The following is a 25,076-nucleotide window of genomic DNA, read 5'->3' as shown; positions in this document are numbered from 1 at the left end:
AGCAGTGATACTAGCAAAGCAGTGATACCAGCAAGAGCAGTGATACTAGGAAAGCAGTGATACCAGCAAGAGCAGTGATACTAGCAAAGCAGTGATACCAGCAAAGCAGGGATACTAGCAAAGCAGTGATACTAGCAAAGCAGTGATACTAGCAAAGCAGTGATACCAGCAAAGCAGTGATACCAGCAAGAGCAGTGATACTAGCAAAGCAGTGATACCAGCAAGCGCAGTGATACTAGCAAAGCAGTGATACTAACAGAGCAGTGATACTAGCAGAGCAGTGATACCAGCAAGAGCAGTGATACTAGAAAAGCAGTGATACTAGCAAAGCAGTGATACCAGCAAAGCAGTGATAATAGCAAAGCAGTGATACTAGCAAAGCAGTGATACTAGCAAAGCAGTGATACCAGCAAAGCAGTGATAATAGCAAAGCAGTGATACTAGCAAAGCAGTGGTACCAGCAAAGCAGTGATACTAGCACAGCAGTGATACTAGCAAAGCAGTGATACTAGCAAAGCAGTGATACCAGCAAAGCAGTGGTACCAACAAAGCAGTAATACCAGCAAGAGCAGTGATACCAGCAAAGCAGGGATACTAGCAAAGCAGTGATACTAGCAAAGCAGTGATACCAGCAAGAGCAGTGATACTAGCAAAGCAGTGATACCAGCAAGAGCAGTGATACTAGGAAAGCAGTGATACCAGCAAGAGCAGTGATACTAGCAAAGCAGTGATACCAGCAAAGCAGGGATACTAGCAAAGCAGTGATACTAGCAAAGCAGTGATACTAGCAAAGCAGTGATACCAGCAAAGCAGTGATACCAGCAAGAGCAGTGATACTAGCAAAGCAGTGATACCAGCAAGCGCAGTGATACTAGCAAAGCAGTGATACTAACAGAGCAGTGATACTAGCAAAGCAGTGATACTAGCAAAGCAGTGTGCGAGTTTCCTCTTTTTACTCTCATGTTATTCAACTGTTACCATGCACCTAAAACAAAGATAGCTCAGATGTGCAAGTGCCTTTTGAATTTTAAAACCACAAGAGTAAAACTCACAAGTGAGCCCAAATGTTTTTCACTGCTGTAAAAATGGCCTCTTTTCTCCCCCGTCTGGATGGGAGGGAGTGTCTCTTCCCCAGAGCGCCAGACACCAGGCAGAGCCCCCCTAGGCTCACTAACCCAGTTCACCTCTCTGCTTCTACAGCCCCGCGGGTGGTTACACACCGTGTGTTACTTCCTAATACCTCCCCCCTACTGCACCCATACACTCCCACACACACAGTAAAGGCTTGGATCCCTCAGACACACACACACACAATTTGCACACATGGCTGCACAAACACATACACACACTGTTAGAAGTGCTATATGCCTGCGGTTACAGTGTTGTTGAATAAATAGGCCTAGCCAAGTATGCTTTGAAATAGCGTGGTCAATGGCCTGTTAGAAACCAGGCTGTCTCTCTGTTAATCAACTCCCATGGATAATGTTTTGGGGTGTGTGGGTTTTAGGGCTGCCAGAGTTCATCAGCTAACTCGTTTGCTTTTTGTAATTTTAGTGCACTTGTTTTTTTGATAGCGATTAATCGCATTGTCTGAAAGCATTCACAATGCACTGAAAACATCCCAGATACAGTGCCTTGCGAAAGTATTCGGCCCCTTTGAACTTTGCGACCTTTTGCCACATTTCAGGCTTCAAACATAAAGATATAAAACTGTATTTTTTTGTGAAGAATCAACAACAAGTGGGACACAATCATGAAGTGGAACGACATTTATTGGATATTTCAAACTTTTTTAACAAATCAAAAACGGAAAAATTGGGCGTGCAAAATTATTCAGCCCCCTTAAGTTAATACTTTGTAGCGCCACCTTTTGCTGCGATTACAGCTGTAAGTCGCTTGGGGTATGTCTCTATCAGTTTTGCACATCGAGAGACTGAAATTTTTTCCCATTCCTCCTTGCAAAACAGCTCGAGCTCAGTGAGGTTGGATGGAGAGCATTTGTGAACAGCAGTTTTCAGTTCTTTCCACAGATTCTCGATTGGATTCAGGTCTGGACTTTGACTTGGCCATTCTAACACCTGGATATGTTTATTTTTGAACCATTCCATTGTAGATTTTGCTTTATGTTTTGGATCATTGTCTTGTTGGAAGACAAATCTCCGTCCCAGTCTCAGGTCTTTTGCAGACTCTATCAGGTTTTCTTCCAGAATGGTCCTGTATTTGGCTCCATCCATCTTCCCATCAATTTGAACCATCTTCCCTGTCCCTGCTGAAGAAAAGCAGGCCCAAACCATGATGCTGCCACCACCATGTTTGACAGTGGGGATGGTGTATTCAGGGTGATGAGCTGTGTTGCTTTTACGCCAAACATAACGTTTTGCATTGTTGCCAAAAAGTTCAATTTTGGTTTCATCTGACCAGACCACCTTCTTCCACATGTTTGGTGTGTCTCCCAAGTGGCTTGTGGCAAACTTTAAACAACACTTTTTATGGATATCTTTAAGAAATGGCTTTCTTCTTGCCACTCTTCCATAAAGGCCAGATTTGTGCAATATGCGACTGATTGTTGTCCTATGGACAGAGTCTCCCACCTCAGCTGTAGATCTCTGCAGTTCATCCAGAGTGATCATGGGCCTCTTGGCTGCATCTCTGATCAGTCTTCTCCTTGTATGAGCTGAAAGTTTAGAGGGATGGTCAGGTCTTGGTAGATTTGCAGTGGTCTGATACTCCTTCCATTTCAATATTATCGCTTGCACAGTGCTCCTTGGGATGTTTAAAGCTTGGGAAATCTTTTTGTATCCAAATCCGGCTTTAAACTTCTTCACAACAGTATCTCGGACCTGCCTGGTGTGTTCCTTGTTCTTCATGATGCTCTCTGCGCTTTTAACGGACCTCTGAGACTATCACAGTGCAGGTGCATTTATACGGAGACTTGATTACACACAGGTGGATTGTATTTATCATCATTAGTCATTTAGGTCAACATTGGATCATTCAGAGATCCTCACTGAACTTCTGGAGAGAGTTTGCTGCACTGAAAGTAAAGGGGCTGAATAATTTTGCACGCCCAATTTTTCCGTTTTTGATTTGTTAAAAAAGTTTGAAATATCCAATAAATGTCGTTCCACTTCATGATTGTGTCCCACTTGTTGATTCTTCACAAAAAAAATACAGTTTTATATCTTTATGTTTGAAGCCTGAAATGTGGCAAAAGGTCCCAAAGTTCAAGGGGGCCGAATACTTTCGCAAGGCACTGTATATCATCTATACAGCAAAAAACAACAATGTGATGTCAAAGTTGACATTGAGGTTAAAGAAAGTGTGCTTTACTAATTCACCTGATTTCACGAACGTTACTTTCAACAAAATCAAGACATCAATACTCTTGTAAAGCTTTTTGTATAAAAAAATCTTACATTTCTGCTCAAATGAAAGTAATTTCTGAATTTGTGATTAATCACACTTGATTACATTCTTTTTTTGTTTGTCTGTCTCACCTGCTGGTAGAAGTAGTTGAGTGTGGGTTTGTCTTCACTGAAGCGGTGCAGGAATCCCTTTGGAAGGTAGCGAATACGCAGCTCATATCTAGAGAGGAGGAATATGTCACTGTTTAGACAAAACACAGAAGCATGTAACACAGAAGGGACCAGGGGTTTTGTACTCTAAGCTCTTCTAGTCACAGAGCTACAGTAGACACCAGTCTTCTAGTCACAGAGTTACAGTAGACACCAGTCTTCTAGTCACAGAGTTACAGTAGACACCAGTCGTCTAGTCACAGAGCTACAATTGACACCAGTATTCTAGTCACAGAGTTACAGTAGACACCAGTCTTCTAGTCACAGAGCTACAGTAGACACCAGTCTTCTAGTCACAGAGCTACAGTAGACACCATTCTTCTAGTCACAGAGTTACAGTAGACACCAGTCTTCTAGTCACAGAGTTACAGTAGACACCAGTCTTCTAGTCACAGAGCTACAGTAGACACCAGTCTTCTAGTCACAGAGTTACAGTAGACACCAGTCTTCTAGTCACAGAGTTACAGTAGACACCAGTCTTCTAGTCACAGAGCTACAGTAGACACCAGTCTTCTAGTCACAGAGTTACAGTAGACACCAGTCTTCTAGTCACAGAGTTACAGTAGACACCAGTCTTCTAGTCACAGAGCTACAGTAGACACCAGTCTTCTAGTCACAGAACTGGAACTCTATATACAGTTATCAAATCAAATGTTATATTCATTTGTATTTATTTGTCGCATTCTTTGTAAACAACAAGTGTGGACTAACAGTGAAATGCTTACTTACAGGCCCTTCCCAACAATACAGAGTTAAAGAAAATAAAGAAATAATGGAAAAGTAAAACAAGTAATAGTAAAAGTAATAATAAATACACAATGAGTAACAATAACTTGGCTATGCACAAGGTCCCAGTACCGAGTCGATGTGCACGGGTACGAGGAAATTGAGGAAAAAGCTGTACGTACATCTAACTAGAAATAAAGTGACAGATAATAAACAGTAACATGTGATGAGTAAAAACCAAATAGCTACCCAGACTAACTATTTACAGTGCCTTGCAAAAGTATTCAAATAAAGTCCACCTGTGTGAAATGTAAGTGTCACATGATCTCAGTATATATACATACACCTGTTCTGAAAGGTCTGCAACACCTGCAAAATCTGCAACACCACCAAGCCAGCAGCACCATGAAGAGCAAGCAGCTCTCCAAACAGGTCAGGGACGAAGTTGTGGAGAAGTACAGATCAGAGTTGGGTTATAAAAAAAGATCTGAAACTTTGAACATCCTACGGAGCACCATTAAATCCATTATAAAAAAAATGGAAAGAAAATGGCACCCCAACAAACCTGCCAAGAGAGGGCTGCCCACCAAAACTCATGGACCAGGCAAGGAGGGTATTAATTAGAGAGGCAACAAAGAGACCGAAGATAAACCGGAAGGTGTTCACCAAAAGGCATGTGGGAGACTCCCCAAACATATGGAAGAAGGTACTCCGTCCAAGGATCCTTAGATTAGTGAAGAGCTTGGAGGGTTCTATGGTTTTGAATGCTGAACTGTAGTCAATGACCAGTATTCTCACAGGGCGGCAGGTAGCCTAGCAGTTAGCGCATTGGGCCAGTAATCAAAAGGTCTCTGGTTCCACACCTGGAGGTGACTAGGTGAAAAATCTACCGTTGTGCTCTTGAGAAAGGCACTTAACACTAATTGCTCCTGTATAATAGCGTCTGCTAAATTAATAAAATGTAAATGTGTTCCTTTTGTCCAAGTGGGAAAGGGCAGTTTGGAGTGCAATAGAGATTGCGTCTTCTGTGGATCTGTTGGGGCAGTATGTGAATTGGAGAGGGTCTAGGGTGTCTGGGATGATGGTGCTGATGTGAGCCATGACCAGCCGTTCAAAGTATTCCATGGCCACATGTCTGCCTAGGGGAGATGGTCATTCAGACAGGTTACCTTGGCGTTTTTGGGCACAGGGACTGTGGTGGTCCGCTTGAAACATGTAGGTATTACAGAGTGTGTTGGGGAGAGGTTGAAAAGGTCAGTGAAAACACTTGCCAGCTGGTAAGTGCATGCTCTAAGCACGCGTCCTGTTAATTCGTCTAGACTTGCGGCCTTGTGAATGTTAAACCTGTTTAAAGATTTTACTCACACTGATAGCACAGTTGTCCAGAACAGCTGGTGCACTCATGCATGTTTTCATTTTTTAAAAATGTTCACCTTTATTTAACCAGGTAGGCCAGTTGAGAACAAGTTCTCATTTACAACTGCAACCTGGCCAAGATAAAGTATAGCAGTGTGACAAAAAACAACAGAGTTACACATGGAATAAACAAGAGTACAGTCAATAACAATAGAAAAATCTATATAAAGTGTGTGCAAATGGAGTAAGGAGGTAAGGCAATAAATAGGCCAATAGTAGCGAAGTAATTACAATTTAGCAAATTAACATTGGAGTGATATATGTGCAGATGATGATGCGCAAGTAGAAATACTGGTGTGCAAAGAGCAAAAAAATGTAAATAAAAATATTGGGATGAGGTAGGTAGTTGGATGGGCTATTTACAGATGGGCTGTGTACAGCTGCAGCAATCGGTGAGCTGCTCAGATAGCTGATGCTTAAAGTTAATGAGGGAGATATAAGTCTCCAACTTCAGTGTTTTTGCAATTCGTTCCAGTCATTGGCAGCAGAGAACTGGAAGGAAAGGTGGCCAAAAGAGGTGTTGGCTTTGGGGATGACCAGTGAGTTACACCTGCTGGAGCGCGTGCTACGGATGGGTGTTACTATGGTGATCCGTGAGCTGAGATAAGGCGGAGCTTTACCTAGCAAAGACTTATAGATGACCTGGAGCCAGTGGGTTTGGCGACGAATATGCAGCGAGGACCAGCCACCGAGAGCATACAGGTCACAGTGGTGGTTAGTATATGGGACTTTGGTGACAAAACGGATGGCACTGTGATAGACTGCATCCAGTTTGCTGAGTAGAGTGTTGGAGGCTATTTTGTAAACGACATCGCCAAAGTCAAGGATCGGTAGGATAGTCAGTTTTACGAGGGTATGTTTGGCAGCATGAGTGAAGGAAGCTTTGTTGTGAAATAGGGAGCCAATTCTAGATTTAACTTTGGATTGGAGATGCTTAATGTGAGTCTGGTAGGAGAGTTTACAGTCTAGCCAGACACCTAGGTATTTGTAGTTTTCCACATATTCTAAGTCAGAACCGTCCAGAGTAGTGATGCGTCGGGCGGGCGGGTGCGGGCAGCAATTGGTTGAAGAGCATGCATTTTGTTTTACTAGCATTTAAGAGCATTTGGAGGCCACGGAAGGAGTGTTGTAGGGCGTTGAAGCTCGTTTGGAGGTTTGTTAACACAGTGTCCAAAGAAGGGCCACATGTATACAGAATGGTGTCGTCTGCATAGAGGTGGATCAAGGAATCACCGGCAGGAAGAGCAACATCATTGATATATACAGAGAAAAGAGTGGGCCCGAGAATTGAACCCTGTGGTACCCCATAGAGACTGCCAGAGGTGTGGACATCAGGCCCTCCGATTTGACACACTTAACTCTATCTGAGAAGTAGTTGGTGAACCAGACGAGGCAGTCATTTGAGCCTTGGCCAGATCGATGAAGCCGGCTGCACAGTACTGTCTTTTATCGATGGCGGTTATGATATCGTTTAGTACCTTGAGCGTGGCTGAGGTGCACCCGTGACCAGCTCGGAAACCGGAATGCACAGCGGAGAAGGTACGGTGGGATTTGAAATGGTCAGTTTGTTAACTTGGCTCTTGAAGACTTTGGAAAGGCAGGGCAGGATGGATATAGGTCTGTAACAGTTTGGGTCTAGAGTGACACCCCATTTCAAGAGGGGGATGACCGCGGCAGCTTTCCAATCTTTAAGAATCTCGGATGATACAAAAGAGAGGTTGAGCAGACTAGTAATAGGGGTTGAAACAATGGCAGTGGATAATTTTAGAAAGAGAGGGTCCAGATTGTCTAGCCCAGCTGATTTGTATGGGTATAGATTTTGCAGCTCTTTCAGAACTGCTATCTGGATTTGGGTGAAGGAGAAGCTGGGGAGGCTTGGGTAAGTAGCTTCTGGGGTTGCAGAGCTGTTGGCTGGGGTTGGGGTAGCCAGGAGGAAAGCATGGCCAGCCGTAGAGAAATGCTTATTCAAATATTGTTGATTTATCGGTGGTGACAGTGTTACCTAGCCTCAGTGCAGTGGGCAGCTGGGAGGAGGTGCTCTTATTCTCCATGGACTTTACAGTGTCACAGAACTTTCTGGAGTTACAGCTGCAGGATGCACATTTCTGTTTGAAAAAGCTAGCCTTGGCTTTCCTAACTGACATAGTGTATTAGTTCCTGACTTCCCTGAAAAGTTGCATATCACAGGGATTATTCGATGTTAGTGCAGTACGGCACAGGATGTTTTTGTGCTGGTCGAGGTCAGTCAGGTCTGGAGTGAACCAAGGGCTATATCTGTTCTTAGTTCTATTTTTTTAAAGGGGCATGCTTATTTAAGATGGTGAGGATATTACTTTAAAGAATAACCAGGCATCCTCTACTGATGGGATGAGGTCAATACCCTTCCAGGATACCCAGACCAGGTCGATTAGAAAGGCCTGCTCGCATAAGTGTTTTAGGGAGTGTTTTTACAGTGATGAGGGGTGGTCGTTTGACCGCGGACCCATAACGGATGCAGGCAATGAGGCAGTGATTGCTGAGATCCTGATTGAAAACAGCAAAGGTGTATTTGGAGGGCAAGTTGGTCATGATGATATCTATGAGGGTGCCCATGTTTACGGATTTAGGATAGTACCTGGTGGACTCCTTGATAATTTGTGTGAGATTGAGGGCATCTAGCTTAGAGTGTAGGAAGGCCGGGGTGTTGAGCATATCCCAGTTTAGGTCACCTAGCAGAACGAACTCGGAAGATAGATGGGGGGCAGTCAATTCACATATGGTGTCAAGGGCACAGCTGCTAGCTGAGCGGGGTCTATTACAGACGGCAACAGTGAGAGACTTATTTCTGGAGAGATACATTTTTTACATTTGAAGCTCAAACTGTTTGGGCATAGACCTGGAAAGTGTGACAGAACTTTGCAGGCTCTCTCTGCAGTAGACTGCAACACCTCCCCCTTTGACAGTTCTATCTTGATGTAAAATGTTGTAGTTGGGGATGGAAATCTCAGAATTTTTGGTGGCCTTCCTAAACCAGGATTCAGACGCGGCAAAGACATCAGGGTTGGCAGAGTGTGCTAAAGCAGTGAGTAAAACAAACTTAGGGAGGAGGCATCTGATGTTAACATGCATGAAACCAAGGCTTTTACGGTTACAGAAGTCAACAAATGAGAGCGCCTGGGGATACACAGGGCCTAGGTTAACCTCTATATCACCCGAGGAACAGAGGAAGAGTAGGATGAGGGTACGGCTAAAGGCTATCAAGAACTGGTCGTCTAGTGCGTTGGAGACAGAATAAAAGGAGCAGGTTTCTGGGCGTGGTAGATCAGATTCAGGGCATAATGTACAAAACAGGGGTATGGTAGGGTGCGGGTACAGTGGAGGTAAACCTAGGCATTGAGTGACGATGAGAGAGGTTGCATCTCTGGAGGCACTAGTTATGCTAGGTGAGGTCACCGCAGAGCTAGCTAAGACAACAATGAGTTAGACTACAACAGCTAATCAGCTAAGACAACAACAACAGGTAAAATGGCGAAGAATGGGCGGAGAGGGTCAGTTAACTACACACAGGGCCTGAGTTCAAGGCTGGGGCCGACGGATAAACTAAATAAACTAAAAGGAGTACTGTGATTAATGAACATTCCAGCAGGCATCAGCTATGTAGCCAGGTGATCATAGGGTCCAGTGAACAGCAATAGAAGAAACAGGGAAGCCGCTAGGTAGTTGTTACTACGCTAACAAGCAGGAGACACGTCGTTCATAAAGATAGCAGGCCGGTGCTAGCAGTATCGTCTTCACCGACGTCCGGCAAAGGCCGGTTGAGGGCACAACGGACAGAATTACGTCGGCAGACCAGTCGTGATGGATCTTCGGGGCTCCGTGTTGACAAAGGGTTCAGGCCAATTGGCAAAAGAGGTATTGTAGCTGGAGTAATTTTGTTTGCTAGCCAAGAGATGCGCCTGGCTCGAGGCTAACTGATGCTAGCTTCGGGGCAAGGTCGTTATCCACTATAGCCACTCGGTAGCAGCGAGTGTTGCTTGTTGCTTGCATTAAAGTGAGTATACAATACAGTCGTGGCCAAAAGTTTTGAGAATTACACAAATATACATTTTCACAAAGTCTGCTGCCTCAGTTTGTATGATGGAAATTTGCATATACTCCAGAATGTTATGGAGAGTGATCAGATGAATTGCATTTAGTTGTAAAGTGCCTCTTTGCCATGCAAATGACCTGAATCCTAAAAAAAATAATCCACTGCATATCAGCCCTGCCACAAAAGGACCAGCTGACATCATGTCAGTGATTCTGTCGTTAACACAGGAGATCGCTGGAGATCACTCTGTCATGCTGATTGAGTTTCGAATAACAGACTGGAAGCTTCAAAAGGAGGGTGGTGCTTGGAATCATTGTTCTTCCTCTGTCAACCATGGTTACCTTCAAGGAAACACGTGCCGTCATCATTGCTTTGTGCAAAAAGGGCTTCACAGGCAAGGATATTGCTGCCAGTAAGATTGCACCTAAATCAACCATTTATTGGATCATCAAGAACTTCAAGGAGAGCAGTTCAATTGTTGTGAAGAATGCTTCAGAGCATCCAAGAAAGTCCAGCAAGCGCCAAGACCATCTCCTAAAGTTCATTCAGCTGCGGGATTGGGGCACCACCAGTACAGGAGCTTGCTCAGGAATGGCAGCAGGCAGGTGTGAGTGCATCTGCACGCACAGTGAGGTGAAGACTTTTGGAGGATGGCCTGGTGTGAATAAAGGCAGCAAAGAAGCCACTTCTTTCAAGGAAAAACATCAGCTACAGACTGATATTCTGCAAAAGGTATAGGGATTGGACTGCTGATGACTGGGGTAAAGTCATTTTTTCTGATGAATCCCCTTTGATTGTTTGGGGGGTCCGGAAAAAACCTTGTCTGGAGAAGACAAGGTGAGCGCTACCACCAGTCCTGTGTCATGCCAACAGTAAAGCATCCTGAGACCATCCATGTGTGGGGTTGCTTCTCAGCCAAGGGAGTGGGCTCACTCACAATTTTGCCTAAGAACACAGCCATGAATAAAGAATGATACCAACACATCCTCCGAGAACAACTTCTCCCAACCATCCAGGAACAGTTTGGTGACGAACAATGACTTTTTCTAGCACGATGGAGCACCTTGCCATAAGGCAAAAGTGATAACTAAGTGGCCCGGGGGAAAAAAACATCACTATTTTGGGTCCATGGCCAGGAAACTCCCCAGACCTTAATCCCATTGAGAACTAGTGATCAATCCTCAAGAGGCAGGTGGACAAACAAAAACCAAAAAATTCTGACAAACTCCAAACATTGATTATGCAAGAATGGGCTGCCATCAGTGGCCCAGAAGATAATTGACAGCATGCCAGGGCGGAATGCAGAGGTCTTGAAAAAGAAGGGTCCACACTGCAAATAACGACTCTTTGCATCAACTTCATGTAATTGTCAATAAAAGCCTTTGACATTTATTAAATGCTTGTAATTATACTTCAGTATTCCATAGTAACATCTGATAAAAATATCTAAAGACACTGAGGCAGCAGACTTTGTGAAAATTAATACTTGTGTCATTCTCAAAACTTTTGGCCACGACTGTAGACTGCATTTCACTCGTTTGGCATGATTGTGTGCGTCATTGGGCAGCTTGTGGTTGGGTTTCCATTTGTCATCCATGATAGTTTGCAAACCCTGCCACTTCCGACGAGCATCAGAGCCGGTGTAGTAGGATTTGATCTTGGTCCTGTATTGTCACTTTGCCTATTCAATGGTTTGTCAGAGAGTGTAGAGGGATTTCTTATAAGAGTCCGGGTTAGTGTCCCGCTCCTTGAAAGCGGCAGCTCTAGCCTTTTGCTCAGATTGGATGTTACCTGTAATCTATTGCTTCTGGTTGGGATACAGTGCCTTCAGAAAGTAGGCATACCCATTGATTTATTCCCCAAAAAACTGTTACAGTTTTTTTATATATATATTTTTAAATATAATCTACACACATCATCTACACACAATGACAAAATTAAAACATGTTTCTAGATATTTTAGCAAATGTTTTGAAAATGAAATAGAGAAATCTAATTGACATAAGTATTTACACCCCTGAGTGAATACATGTTAGAATCACCTTTGGCAACAATTGCTGTGAGTCTTTCTAGGTATGTCTCTAAGAGCTTTGCATATCTGGTTTGTACAATACTTGCACATTATTATAACAATTCTTCAAGCGCTGTCAAGTTGGTTGTTGATAATTGCTAGACAGACATTTTCAAATCTTGCCATAGATTTTCAAGCGATTTCAGATAAAATTAACTAGGCCACTCAGGAACATTCAATGTCGCCTTGGTAAGCAACTCCGGTGTATATTTGGCCTTGCATTTTAGGTTCATATCCTGCTGAAAGGTGAATTAGTCTCCCAGTGTCTTTTGGAAAGCAGGATTTTCCTGTGTCTAGCTTTATTCAGTTTATTTTTATCCTAAAACAACTTGAAAATATTAAGAGTGGTTGGTACTCAGTGATGTGTTGGGTTGGATTTTTGCCATTGGCCTCATGGTGAAATCCTTGATCCTTAATTACACATCCAATGTGTAATTAACTGCACCATGATCAAAGGGATATTCAATATCTGGTTGCTTTATTTTTTACACCGTATACCAATAGGTGCCCTTCTTTGCGAGGCATTGGAAAAGCTCCCTGGTCTTTGTGGTTGAATCAATTCACTGCTCGGCTGAGGGACCTTACAGATAATTGTATGTGTGGGGTACAGAGATGAGGTAGTAATTAAAAAATGTTAAACACTACTATTGTACACAGCGTGAGTCCATGCAAGGTATTATGTCACTTGTTAAGATTGTTACTTACTCCTGAACGTATTTAGCTTGTCATAACAAAGGGCTTGAATACTTATTGACTCAAGACATTTCAGCTTTTCATTTTTTTTGTAAAATTCTCTTAAAACATAATTCCACTTTGACATTATGGGGTGTGTAGGCTAGTGACAAAATCTCAATTTTGTGGAAAAGGTCAAGGGGTGTGAATACTTTGTGAATACTCACAAAGTTGAGTTGAGTGCGGTCTTAGTGTCAGCATCGGTTTGTGGTGGTAAATAGACAGCTATGAATAGTGCAGTTTACAACTTATCATGACGTATTCTAACTCAGGAGAGCAGAACCTCGAAACACTTCCTTAATATTCAAGATCACGCAGCAGGTGTTGTTAACAAAGGGAGACACACCACCCCTCCTGACCCAACGCTGTCGTTCTGTCCTGCTGGTGCAGAGAAGAAGAAGCTGCTTGTATATTATTCATGTCCTTGTTCAGCCAAGTTTCCGAGAAACATAAGATATTACAGTTGCTCAGGTCCCGTTGATAGGATCATCTCCAACGGAGCTTTTTTGTGTTTTTACACAATAAGTCACAAAGCTATCACACAGTACAGTCCACAGAAGCAAAGATAATATGTATATTGTACCCCAATAATGTTTAACTTTATTTTTTTTGATTTACCTTGAGTGTAGACATCACTACAGCCTGGTTGGTTTATGTTGCAGTGTGCATGTTGGTTGGTGTGAAAGGCTTTATACAGTTACACAACATATACAAAAGTATGTGGACACCCCTTCATATTCGTGGATTCGGCTATTTCAGAGCCACACCTATTTTTATTTATTTTTTATTTTACCTTTATTTAACGAGGCAAGTCAATTAAGAACAAATTCTTATTTTCAATGACGGCCTAGGAACAGTGGATTAACTGCCTTGTTCAGAGGCAGAATGACAGATTTTTACCTTGTCAGCTCGGGGATTCAATCTTGCAACCTTTCGGTTACTAGTCCAACACTCTAAACACTAGGCTACCTGCCACCCATTTCAGGAGCTAGCATACAGTATATAGTTCAAGCTATAACAGCTCTAATGCAAACACTTCCTAGTTACTCAGTGACACACACATGAGGGGAAGGGTGAGGTTATTTGATCTGAAAAAGGAATAGTCAGAGGTGCACAGTGTGTGATCTAAAACGTCACTAAGAGATGAAAGCCTACAGTTCAGCTAATCAAAGGCAGACAGCATAACGAGACGAAAAGCAACAGAATGAGAAGAAATAAAAGAATACTCCCCTAGTTGTCTCCCCTGTTTGTCTCCCCTGGTTGTCTCCACAGACAGGCAGAGCAGGCATACTAATGACAACCATGTGTCTCTGCGCCTCTCTCTCTCTCAATTTCAATTAAATTCAAAGGGCTTTATTGGCATCTCTCTCACTCACTATTACAGTCAAACCATGCGTCTCTGAACATACCCTCTCCCTCTAGTCTCCCTTCTCTCTGTCTTTCTTTCTCCCACAACAATATGTTATCATCCGTGTTCCAACTGATCCCAGACCTGCCTGCCACAGTGCCACACCATAACTCTTCTCCTTCTCGCTCTGATGATTCCCCCCTTCCCCGATGCCACCTCCACCACCACCACCTGCCAATCACCTGGCAGTGGCGAACTGAGAGAATCGTTTATATTCTTTAATTGGCTGCTAGACACCTCTTTACCTTGTTCTACGAGATTAGACATCCACTCCCTGACAGAACTAATGGTCGCTCTGATCCCAACCTGTTCGCTCTGTTCGTACTAGGAGAAAATTAATTTGACTTATGACTTGTTATATAACCGTTTGTCTCAGAAGACCAGAACCTTAATAATATTCATCATATTTACTTCACCAACACTAATTACACTTCCTGACGGGACGCCCCCAGGTGGTGAAGGTAGGAAACAACACCTCCACTTCGCCGATCCTCAACATAGGGAACCCATAAGGGTTCATGCTCAGCCCCCTCCTGTACTTCCTGTTCACCCATGACTGCATGGTCATGCACGCCTTCATCAACTCAATCATCAAGCTTGCAGACAACACAACAGAAGTAGGTCTGATTACCAACAACGACAAAACAGCCTTCAGGTAGGAGGTGAGGGCCCTGGTGGAGTGGTGCCAGGAAAATAACCTTTCCCTCCATGTCAACAAAATGAAGGAGCTGATGGTGGCCTTCAGGAAACAGCAGAGGGAGCAGCCCCCTATCCACATCGACGGGACCGCAGTGGAGAAGGTGGAAAGCGTACACATCACAGACAAACTGAATTGGTCCACTCACACAGACAGCATCGTGAAGAAGGCGCAGCAGCGCCTCTTCAACCTCAGGAGGCTGAAGAAATTCGGCTTGTCACCAAAAGCACTCACAAACTTCTACAGATGCACAATCGAGAGCATCCTGGCGGGCTGTATCACCGCCTGGTACGGCAACTGCTCCGCCCACAACCGTAAGGCTCTCCAGAGGGTAGTGAGGTCTGCACAACGCATCACCGGCGGAAAACTACCTGCCCTCCAGGAAAACCTACACCACCCGATGTCACAGGAAGGTCATAAAGATCATCAAGGACATCAACCACCCGAGCCACTGCCTGTTCACCCCGCTATCATCCAGAAGGCGAGGTCAGTACAGGTGCATCAAAGCTGGGACCGAGAGACTGAAAAACAGCTTCTATCTCAAGGCCATCAGACTGTTAAACAGCCACCACTAACATTGAGTGGCTGCTGCCAACACACTGACACTGACTCAACTCCAGCCACTTTAATAATGGGAATTGATGGGAAATGATGTAAATATATCACTAGCCACTTTAAACAATGCTACCTTATATAATGTTACTTACCCTACATTATTCATCTCATATGTATACGTATATACTGTACTCTATATCATCGACTGCATCCTTATGTAATACATGTATCACTAGCCACTTTAACTATGCCACTTTGTTTACATACTCACCTCATGTATATACTGTACTCGATACCATCTACTGTGTCCTGCCTATGCTGCTCTGTACCATCACTCATTCATATATCCTTATGTACATATTCTTTATCCCCTTACACTGTGTATAAGACAGTAGTTTTGGAATTGTTAGTTAGATTACTTGTTGGTTATTACTGCATTGTCGGAACTAGAAGCACAAGCATTTCGCTACACTCGCATTAACATCTGCTAACCATGTGTATGTGACAAATAAAATTTGATTTGATTTGCTGTAATTCATTTCTTTGCTGCAGACAAAAGTATATTTAACAGATAGGCATTTAGAAACCGCTCAGGAATTACTCCAAGTATAGCATTCTCTGGGTTCTTTGCCAGGGACCATTTAAATATATTGTTTAAAAATGCTAAAAACATCATCCCAGAATTTCATTAATCTAGGACAAGACCAGAAAATATCTAGGTAATTTGCTAATAATTCCACACATTTTCTCCAGCATTCACTGGTTGTTCCTGGTCTTATCGTCACCATGTTGTCTGGAGTTAGAAAGTACGTCCGGGTGATTTTCATTGATAATCTTTACATGTATTTGAGTGTTTAACAGTCATTTCTACAGATTGCCTCCCAAATTTCATGTTCAATATTCTCCACAAATTCAGACTCCCACCTGCACTTAGTTTGCAGAGTTTTGCTCTGTGTCATGACAGCAATAGATTGGCACAGTTTTGTTATTGTTTTACGACTAGTTGTCCTTTTCTGGATATACATTAGATATTTTTCTATGGGAGGGGGCTCACCCTTCATTTTTACACAGTTGGGGTGTTTCAGTAAAAAGTCTCAGCTGTAAATAGCGGAAGAAATCTGACTTTGGCAAATGAAAGTCTGAACTTAGTTCACCGAATGATTTAACTTGGTTGTTCTTCAAGACTTGGTGTACATGTTGCAAATAGAGTAATGACCACCTTTGGAAACCCAAATCTAGTGATAATGGGATGAAATCTGTAAGTTCTGCAGTACCAGTTCGGTAGATAGGTAGATAGACACTGCACTGTACATTCCTCCAAATCGGGATTGTCTGATTGGACCACAGGTTCTTACTATCACACTGTAATACTGATCGCACACACACACACACACACACACACACACTACTACTGTTCAGCACCGAGCTCCACCACCACCAAAACACTGACATCAAAGTCCAAACCAACCCCATGACTTACAACACCTTTAGACAAGTCCACAATAGGCCTGTCATTCATACAGATGGTGGACGGAAAAGAAAGACATCTGCATTGGGTTAACCACAGGCTAATATGAGAATGACATCATCCTCCTGACTTGCCAGCTTCCTGGGTGAGCTAAAGGCCCCCTGGAACGAACACACAAACACACACACACACACAGGGCCCTCAGGGTTAGATTTTTTCCTTTTGAGAAAGGTGTGTGTCACTGATGATCACAGAAAGACAGTGTTTCAACATCCCTCACTCCTAGGACAGGAACATTCAGATGACTAAACCAACCCTGGGGGCATCATGCAGTGTAATTAGGGGGAACGCTCTGTCTGTCTAACTAGACTATAACCAGTTAACACTGTTTGAGGTTCCGCAAATCTCACACACATGGACATAAAACCCAGATGCGCGACAAGCACACACACACTTAATAAAGAATAAATAAAGGGTTTATGTCCCCCATTGAACAGGTGTGCGCTGTTCTGTGCTGGGCTGTGAGAAGAGCTGTTCTGTGTTGTGAGAAGAGCTGTTCTGTGCTGGGCTGTGAGAAGAGCTGTTCTGTGTTGGGCTGTGAGAAGAGCTGTTCTGTGTTGTGAGAAGAGCTGTTCAGTGTTGTGAGATGAGCTGTTCTGTGCTGTGAGAAGAGTTGTTCTGTGTTGTGAGAAGAGCTGTTCTGTGTTGGGCTGTGCGAAGAGCTGTTCTGTGTTGTGAGAAGAGCTGTTCTGTGTTGGGCTGTGCGAAGAGCTGTTCTGTGTTGTGAGAAGTGCTGTTCTGTGTTGTGAGAAGTGCTGTTCTGTGTTGTGAGAAGTGCTGTTCTGTGTTGTGAGAAGTGCTGTTCTGTGCTGGGCTGTGAGAAGAGCTGTTCTGTGTTGGCCTGTGAGAAGAGCTGTTCTGTGTTGTGAGAAGAGTTGTTCTGTGCTGTGAGAAGAGCTGTTCTGTGCTATGAGAAGAGCTGTTCTGTGCTATGAGAAGAGCTGTTCTGTGCTATGAGAAGAGCTGTTCTGTGCTGTGAGAAGAGCTGTTCTGTGCTGTGAGAAGAGCTGTTCTGTGTGGGAGAAGAGCTGTTCTGTGCTGTGAGAAGAGCTGTTCTGTGTTGTGAGAAGAGCTGTTCTGTGTTGGGCTGTGAGAAGAGCTGTTCTGTGCTGTGAGAAGTGCAGTTCTGTGTTGTGAGAAGAGCTGTTCTGTGTTGGGAGAAGTGCTGTTCTGTGTTGGGCTGTGAGAAGAACTGTTCTGTGTTGGGAGAAGAGCTGTTCTGTGTTGGGAGAAGAGCTGTTCTGTGTTGGGAGAAGAGCTGTTCTGTGTTGGGAGAAGAGCTGTTCTGTGTTGTGAGAAGTGCTGTTCTGTGTTGTGAGAAGTGCTGTTCTGTGTTGTGAGAAGTGCTGTTCTGTGTTGTGAGAAGTGCTGTTCTGTGCTGGGTTGTGAGAAGTGCTGTTCTGTGCTGGGCTGTGAGAAGAGCTGTTCTGTGTTGGGCTGTGAGAAGAGCTGTTCTGTGTTGGGCTGTGAGAAGAGCTGTTCTGTGTTGGGCTGTGAGAAGAGCTGTTCTGTGTTGTGAGAAGAGCTGTTCTGTGTTGTGAGAAGTGCTGTTCTGTGTTGTGAGAAGTGCTGTTCTGTGTTGGGAGAAGTGCTGTTCTGTGTTGGGAGAAGTGCTGTTCTGTGTTGTGAGAAGTGCTGTTCTGTGTTGTGAGAAGTGCTGTTCTGTGTTGTGAGAAGTGCTGTTCTGTGCTGGGCTGTGAGAAGAGCTGTTCTGTGTTGGCCTGTGAGAAGAGCTGTTCTGTGTTGTGAGAAGAGTTGTTCTGTGCTGTGAGAAGAGCTGTTCTGTGCTATGAGAAGAGCTGTTCTGTGCTATGAGAAGAGCTGTTCTGTGCTATGAGAAGAGCTGTTCTGTGCTGTGAGAAGAGCTGTTCTGTGCTGTGAGAAGAGCTGTTCTGTGTGGGAGAAGAGCTGTTCTGTGCTGTGAGAAGAGCTGTTCTGTGTTGTGAGAAGAGCTGTTCTGTGTTGGGCTGTGAGAAGAGCTGTTCTGTGCTGTGAGAAGTGCAGTTCTGTGTTGTGAGAAGAGCTGTACTGTGTTGGGAGAAGTGCTGTTCTGTGTTGGGCTGTGAGAAGAACTGTTCTGTGTTGGGAGAAGAGCTGTTCTGTGTTGGGAGAAGAGCTGTTCTGTGTTGGGAGAAGAGCTGTTCTGTGTTGGGAGAAGAGCTGTTCTGTGTTGGGAGAAGAGCTGTTCTGTGTTGTGAGAAGTGCTGTTCTGTGTTGTGAGAAGTGCTGTTCTGTGTTGTGAGAAGTGCTGTTCTGTGTTGTGAGAAGTGCTGTTCTGTGCTGGGTTGTGAGAAGTGCTGTTCTGTGCTGGGCTGTGAGAAGAGCTGTTCTGTGTTGGGCTGTGAGAAGAGCTGTTCTGTGTTGGGCTGTGAGAAGAGCTGTTCTGTGTTGGGCTGTGAGAAGAGCTGTTCTGTGTTGTGAGAAGAGCTGTTCTGTGTTGTGAGAAGTGCTGTTCTGTGTTGTGAGAAGTGCTGTTCTGTGTTGGGAGAAATGCTGTTCTGTGTTGTGAGAAGAGCTGTTCTGTGTTGTGAGAAGAGCTGTTCTGTGTTGGGCTGTGAGAAGAGCTGTTCTGTGCTGTGAGAAGAGCTGTTCTGTGTTGGGCTGTGAGAAGAGCTGTTCTGTGTTGGGCTGTGAGAAGAGCTGTTCTGTGTTGTGAGAAGAGCTGTTCTGTGTTGTGAGAAGTGCTGTTCTGTGTTGTGAGAAGTGCTGTTCTGTGTTGGGAGAAATGCTGTTCTGTGTTGTGAGAAGAGCTGTTCTGTGTTGTGAGAAGAGCTGTTCTGTGTTGGGCTGTGAGAAGAGTTGTTCTGTGCTGTGAGAAGAGCTGTTATGTGTTGTGAGAAGAGCTGTTTTGTGTTGTGAGAAGAGCTGTTCTGTGTTGTGAGAAGAGCTGTTCTGTGTTGTGCTGTGAGAATAACTGTTCTGTGTTGGGAGAAGAGCTGTTCTGTGTTGGGCTGTGAGAATTGCTGTTCTGTGTTGGGCTGTGAGAAGTGCTGTTCTGTGTTGGGCTGTGAGAAGAGCTGTTCTGTGTTGTGAGAAGAGCTGTTCTGTGTTGTGAGAAGAGCTGTTCTGTGTTGTGAGAAGTGCTGTTCTGTGTTGGGAGAAGTGCTGTTCTGTGTTGGGAGAAGTGCTGTTCTGTGTTGGGAGAAGTGCTGTTCTGTGTTGGGAGAAGTGCTGTTCTGTGTTGGGATAAGTGCTGTTCTGTGTTGGGAGAAGTGCTGTTCTGTGTTGTGAGAAGAGCTGTTCTGTGTTGTGAGAAGAGCTGTTCTGTGTTGTGAGAAGTGCTGTTCTGTGTTGGGCTGTGAGAATAGCTGTTCTGTGTTGTGAGAAGAGCTGTTCTGTGTTGTGAGAAGAGCTGTTCTGTGTTGTGAGAAGTGCTGTTCTGTGTTGGGCTGTGAGAATAGCTGTTCTGTGTTGTGAGAAGAGCTGTTCTGTGTTGTGAGAAGAGCTGTTCTGTGTTGTGAGAAGTGCTGTTCTGTGTTGGGCTGTGAGAATAGCTGTTCTGTGTTGTGAGAAGAGCTGTTCTGTGTTGTGAGAAGAGCTGTTCTGTGTTGTGAGAAGTGCTGTTCTGTGTTGGGCTGTGAGAATAGCTGTTCTGTGTTGTGAGAAGAGCTGAACACTGCAGTGCAGTGGAGTGAGGTAATTTAAGATTTCCACTCTAAGTAGAGTCAACAAACTCTTGAGCCATTTCTATACAGCAAGAGAGTTTGCCCACGTGTGCGCGCGCACACACACACACACACACACAGCTCCTCAGTATGCTTATTGTGGAACAGTAAAGGAGAGAGGGAAGAGGGGGAGGGGGATTGAAGGAGGGAGACTGAACTCTTATTGCTTCCCATTTCTCCCTGAAATCATATCACGATAGAAAACTCACAACAAGGTATCCTAGTCAGTGGTACTGGTCCAATCATAATGGTTGAGTAAAGCCAGTCCTTTGTGAACAGATTTAAGTCAGGGTAGTTACCTATCCATAGCAGAGCCATGTAGAGAGAGATGACGCACACTCAGGTTGTGTCCCAAATGGCAGTCTTTTTCCTATATAGGTTATGGTCAAAAGTAGTGCACTGTGTTCGGAATAGTGTGCCGTTTGGGACGCAGCCACAGACTCAAAGACAGCCAGAAAAACTACCTCAGACTCCCATTCTTAGGATTGAAGTGCGGAGATTCGAGGAGGAACATTTGACAGTAGCTTAGGCTGGACTGTGAAATGCCTCGAGTGATGATCCAAGTCAGGATCGAAACTTAAGATGTTTATAATGTTCAACGAAATGGGGCCATTCTGAATGCAAAACAGCGTACTACAGTATGCAAGCTGTAGAGGTTATTGAGTGGCTTATACTGAAGCCATGTTGAATTCTGTGTTCAGAACATATTTCATGTGACGTTTACAGACAGGTCACACAGACAATGTGTTGGTTTTATCTTAATGGGAGAATGAATGACCACATAACTCCACTTGACAGTGAAAAACTATATTGTTTGTGCCTACCAAGGCATTAAATTGAAGCAGTGAAACACACACACATTAAAAGGTGTTGCAGTGGCACCAACTGCTGCATATCTCCATGACAACAAGGGCAGACAGACGTGTTGTCATTGTCTAAGGGCCATTGGTTTACACACACACACACGCACACAGGCACACACACACACGCACACACACGCACACGCACGCACACACACACACACACACACACACACAGTCTGCTTACCTCCACTCCTCCAGGGAACGGTTCTGCTCATATTTCTCCCTCACATGGGACACACCCATATCAGGGTGGAGCCAGTGGACCTGGCCGGACTGGGAGTGGCTGAGACGCAGGCCAAAGCACGCCACGCATTTCACCTTGTGGATATCCAAAATCTTCTGGATGATCCCCTGCAGAGACGGACCACAGGAGAGTTGAGTTAAGAGACAGTAGTCAAGCAAAGTCTTCGAAAGCCAAGTGAACAAACAGATCACAGACCATTCTCCGCTATGCAATCTGGTTTCCGAGTTGGTCACGGGTGCACCTCAGCCACGCTCAAGGTACTAAACGATATCATAACCGCCATCGATAAAAGACAGTACTGTGCAGCCGTCTTCATCGACCTGGCCAAGGATTTCGACTGTCAATTAACTTATTCTTATCGGCAGACTCAAAAGCCTTGGTTTCTCAAATGACTGCCTTGCCTGGTTCACTAACTACTTCTCAGATAGAGTTCAGTGTGTCAAATCAGAGGTCCTGTTGTCCGGACCTCTGGCAGTCTCTATGGGGGTACCACATGGTTGAATTCTTGGGCCGACTCTTTTCTCTGTATATATCAATGATGTCGCTCTTGCTGCTGGTGATTCTTTGATCCACCTCTACACAGACGACACCATTCTGTATACATGTGGCCCTTCTTTGGACACTGTGTTAACTAACCTCCAGACGAGCTTCAACGCCATACAACACTAATTCCGTGGCCTCCAACGGCTCTTAAATGCTAGTAAAACTAAATGCATGTTCTTCAATCGATCACTGCCTGCACCCACCCGCCCGACGCATCACTACTCTGGACGGTTCTGACTTAGAATATGTGGACAACTACAAATGCCTAGGTGTCTGTTTAGACTGTAAACTCTCCTTCCAGACTCACATTAAGCATCTCCAATCCAAAGTTAAATCTAGAATCGGCTTCCTATTTCGCAACAAAGCTTCCTTCACTCATGCTGCCAAACATACCCTAGTAAAACTGACTATCCTACCGATCCATGACTTCGGCGATGTCGTTTACAAAATAGCCTCCAACACTCTACTCAGCAAACTGGATGCAGTCTATCACAGTGCCATCTGTTTTGTCACCAAAGCCCCATATACCACCCACCACTGTGACCTGTATGCTCTCGTTGGCTGGTCCTCGCTACATATTCGTAACCAAACCCACTGGCTCCAGGTCATCTATATATCTTTGCTAGGTAAATCTCCGCCTTATCTCAGCTCACTGGTCACCATAGCAACACCCACCCGTAGCACACGCTCCAGCAGGTATATCTCACTGGTCATCCCCAAAACCAACACTTCATTTGGCAGCCGTTCCTTCCAGTTCTCTGCTGCCAATGACTGGAACGAATTGCAAAAATCACTGAAGTTGGAGACTTATTTCTCCCTCACTAACTTTAAGCGTCAGCTGTCAGAGCAGTTTACCGATCACTGCAGCTGTACACAGCCCATCTGTAAATAGCCCATCCAACCACCTACCTCATCCCCATATTTGTTTTTGTTTTTCTGCTCTTTTGCACACCGGTACTTCTACTTGCACATCCTCATCTGCACATATATCACTCCAGTGTAAATTACTAAATTGTAATTACTTTGACACTATTGGCCTATTTATTGCCTTACATCGTTTGCACACACTGTATACAGATGTTCCTATTGTGTTATTGACTGTACGTTTGTTTATCCCATGTGTGTTGTTTTTGTCACACTGCTTTGCTTTATCTTGGCCAGGTCGCAGTTGTAAATGAGAACTTGTTCTCAACTGGCCTACCTGGTTAAATAAAGGTGAAATTAAATAAATAAAAAATTAAATACTAGGGCAACACAGGAGAGTTGAGTTAAGAGACCGTAGTCAAGCCATTGTACGGTAGGGCAACACAGGAGAGTTGAGTTAAGAAACCGTAGACAAGCCATTGTACGGTAGGGCAACACAGGAGAGTTGAGTTAAGAAACCGTAGACAAGCCATTGTACGGTAGGGCAACACAGGAGAGTTGAGTTAAGAAACCGTAGACAAGCCATTGTACGGTAGGGCAACACAGGAGAGTTGAGTTAAGAAACCGTAGACAAGCCATTGTACGGTAGGGCAACACAGGAGAGTTGAGTTAAGAAACCGTAGTCAATGTCTTACAGAGATTATGTAAAGGCAAAGATGTTGAATGCAAAAAAAGTACACACAATTTAAGACACTGAATAGAACATTTTCTGGAGACAGACAACAAAACACAGTAAACACATATAGATAACAGACATAGAATCCCTTCTACTGAGAGGTGAAGAGAAGACAGGCTCTTACAACCGTTCTGTGTGAGTGATGTTATCTTATGCCATGGCAGTGGCCCATCTGCCTAGTGACAGTGGCCCGTCTGCCTAGTCGCAGTGGCCCGTCTGCCTAGTGGCAGTGGCCCGTCTGCCTAGTGGCAGTGGCCCGTCTGCCTAGTGGCAGTGGCCCGTCTGCCTAGTGGCAGTGGCCCGTCTGCCTAGTGACAGTGGCCCGTCTGCCTAGTGACAGTGGCCCGTCTGCCTAGTGGCAGTGGCCCGTCTGCCTAGTGGCAGTGGCCCGTCTGCCTAGTGGCAGTGGCCCGTCTGCCTAGTGACAGTGGCCCGTCTGCCTAGTGACAGTGGCCCGTCTGCCTAGTGACAGTGGCCCGTCTGCCTAGTGACAGTGGCCCGTCTGCATAGTGGCAGTGGCCCGTCTGCCTAGTGACAGTGGCCCGTCTGTCTAGTGACAGTGGGTAGCCTGTCTGAGCGGATTAGTGGGGTGTGTGCAGCTTTGGCAGAGTGGCCAAGGAGGGCACCAACCATTACTCCCCATCTGATCAGCTCCACAGGAACAATGTGACACTCAAATGGCAACTCAATCAGAACCTCCACGTCTCTCTCTGTGACATCGTCTCAGTGTCTGTCCAGTTTAACATCAAACCCCCAGACCTGACCAGACGGACCACTCACGACGATCCAAACATAAAATGCCAACTAGAGTCTCAATAGACTAGCTTATGACTGTAAAGTCAATGACTGGCCAGATGGACCACTCACATGCCTGTCATAAAATGCTGTAAGTGAGCAAAACTAGGGCTCCATGTTAAGTCTATGGCTGGCTGACAAGGAGACATTCTGGCCTCGCATGGCTGGGTTGGGGTCATGAGCGGCTGTATGAATGCATAGTACTACACACAGGCAATACAAATGTGAGATTCCGGCCCAAACACTTAAAAGCCATTGCATATTTATGAAGATTGTATTTTGAGGGGAGATAGAAAGCCAGGCCGTTTAAACTGTGTCCCAGTTGCAGCCTGATGGCCAGTGGAAACAGTGTGGAGGATAACAGGGTCTGATCACTGCCCCAGGGGAGAGAAGGAGGGGAAAGAGGAGAAGGAGGAAGAGGAGAGGAGGAAGAGAGGAGAAACATTTCAATTGGGAGAGTGAATTCCAAGCCTGTGTTTGGTAATGTGATTTCCAACTTAGGCAGGTCTCTATGCTGCTCTGGCCTTGGGGACTGACTTTCTGCATCTGTAATGGAAATGTCTCCCGAAGACTGTCCACGGCAAGACAG

The 25,076-nt window shown here is 44.7% G+C and overlaps 1 protein-coding gene across 13 annotated transcripts in view; it reads right to left on the bottom strand.

The window, feature by feature from the left end:
* The window catches only part of LOC110496881 (focal adhesion kinase 1), a 235,348-nt gene that overhangs the window by 84,840 nt on the left and 125,432 nt on the right, over positions 1-25,076 (bottom strand). For all 13 annotated transcript variants that reach the window (XM_036953483.1, XM_036953484.1, XM_036953479.1 and 10 more), the window contains 2 exons: positions 21,490-21,656; positions 3,498-3,585 (listed from right to left, as the gene is read on the bottom strand). In XM_036953483.1, the coding sequence (XP_036809378.1) occupies positions 3,498-3,585; positions 21,490-21,656 (255 nt within the window). The remainder of the gene's footprint in view (positions 1-3,497; positions 3,586-21,489; positions 21,657-25,076) is intronic.

The sequence above is a fragment of the Oncorhynchus mykiss genome, chromosome 18 (assembly GCF_013265735.2).
Source record: "Oncorhynchus mykiss isolate Arlee chromosome 18, USDA_OmykA_1.1, whole genome shotgun sequence".
NCBI lineage: Eukaryota > Metazoa > Chordata > Actinopteri > Salmoniformes > Salmonidae > Oncorhynchus > Oncorhynchus mykiss.
The sequence above is the reverse complement of the archived record's forward strand: the minus strand, read 5'-3'. Positions and strand labels throughout refer to the sequence as shown.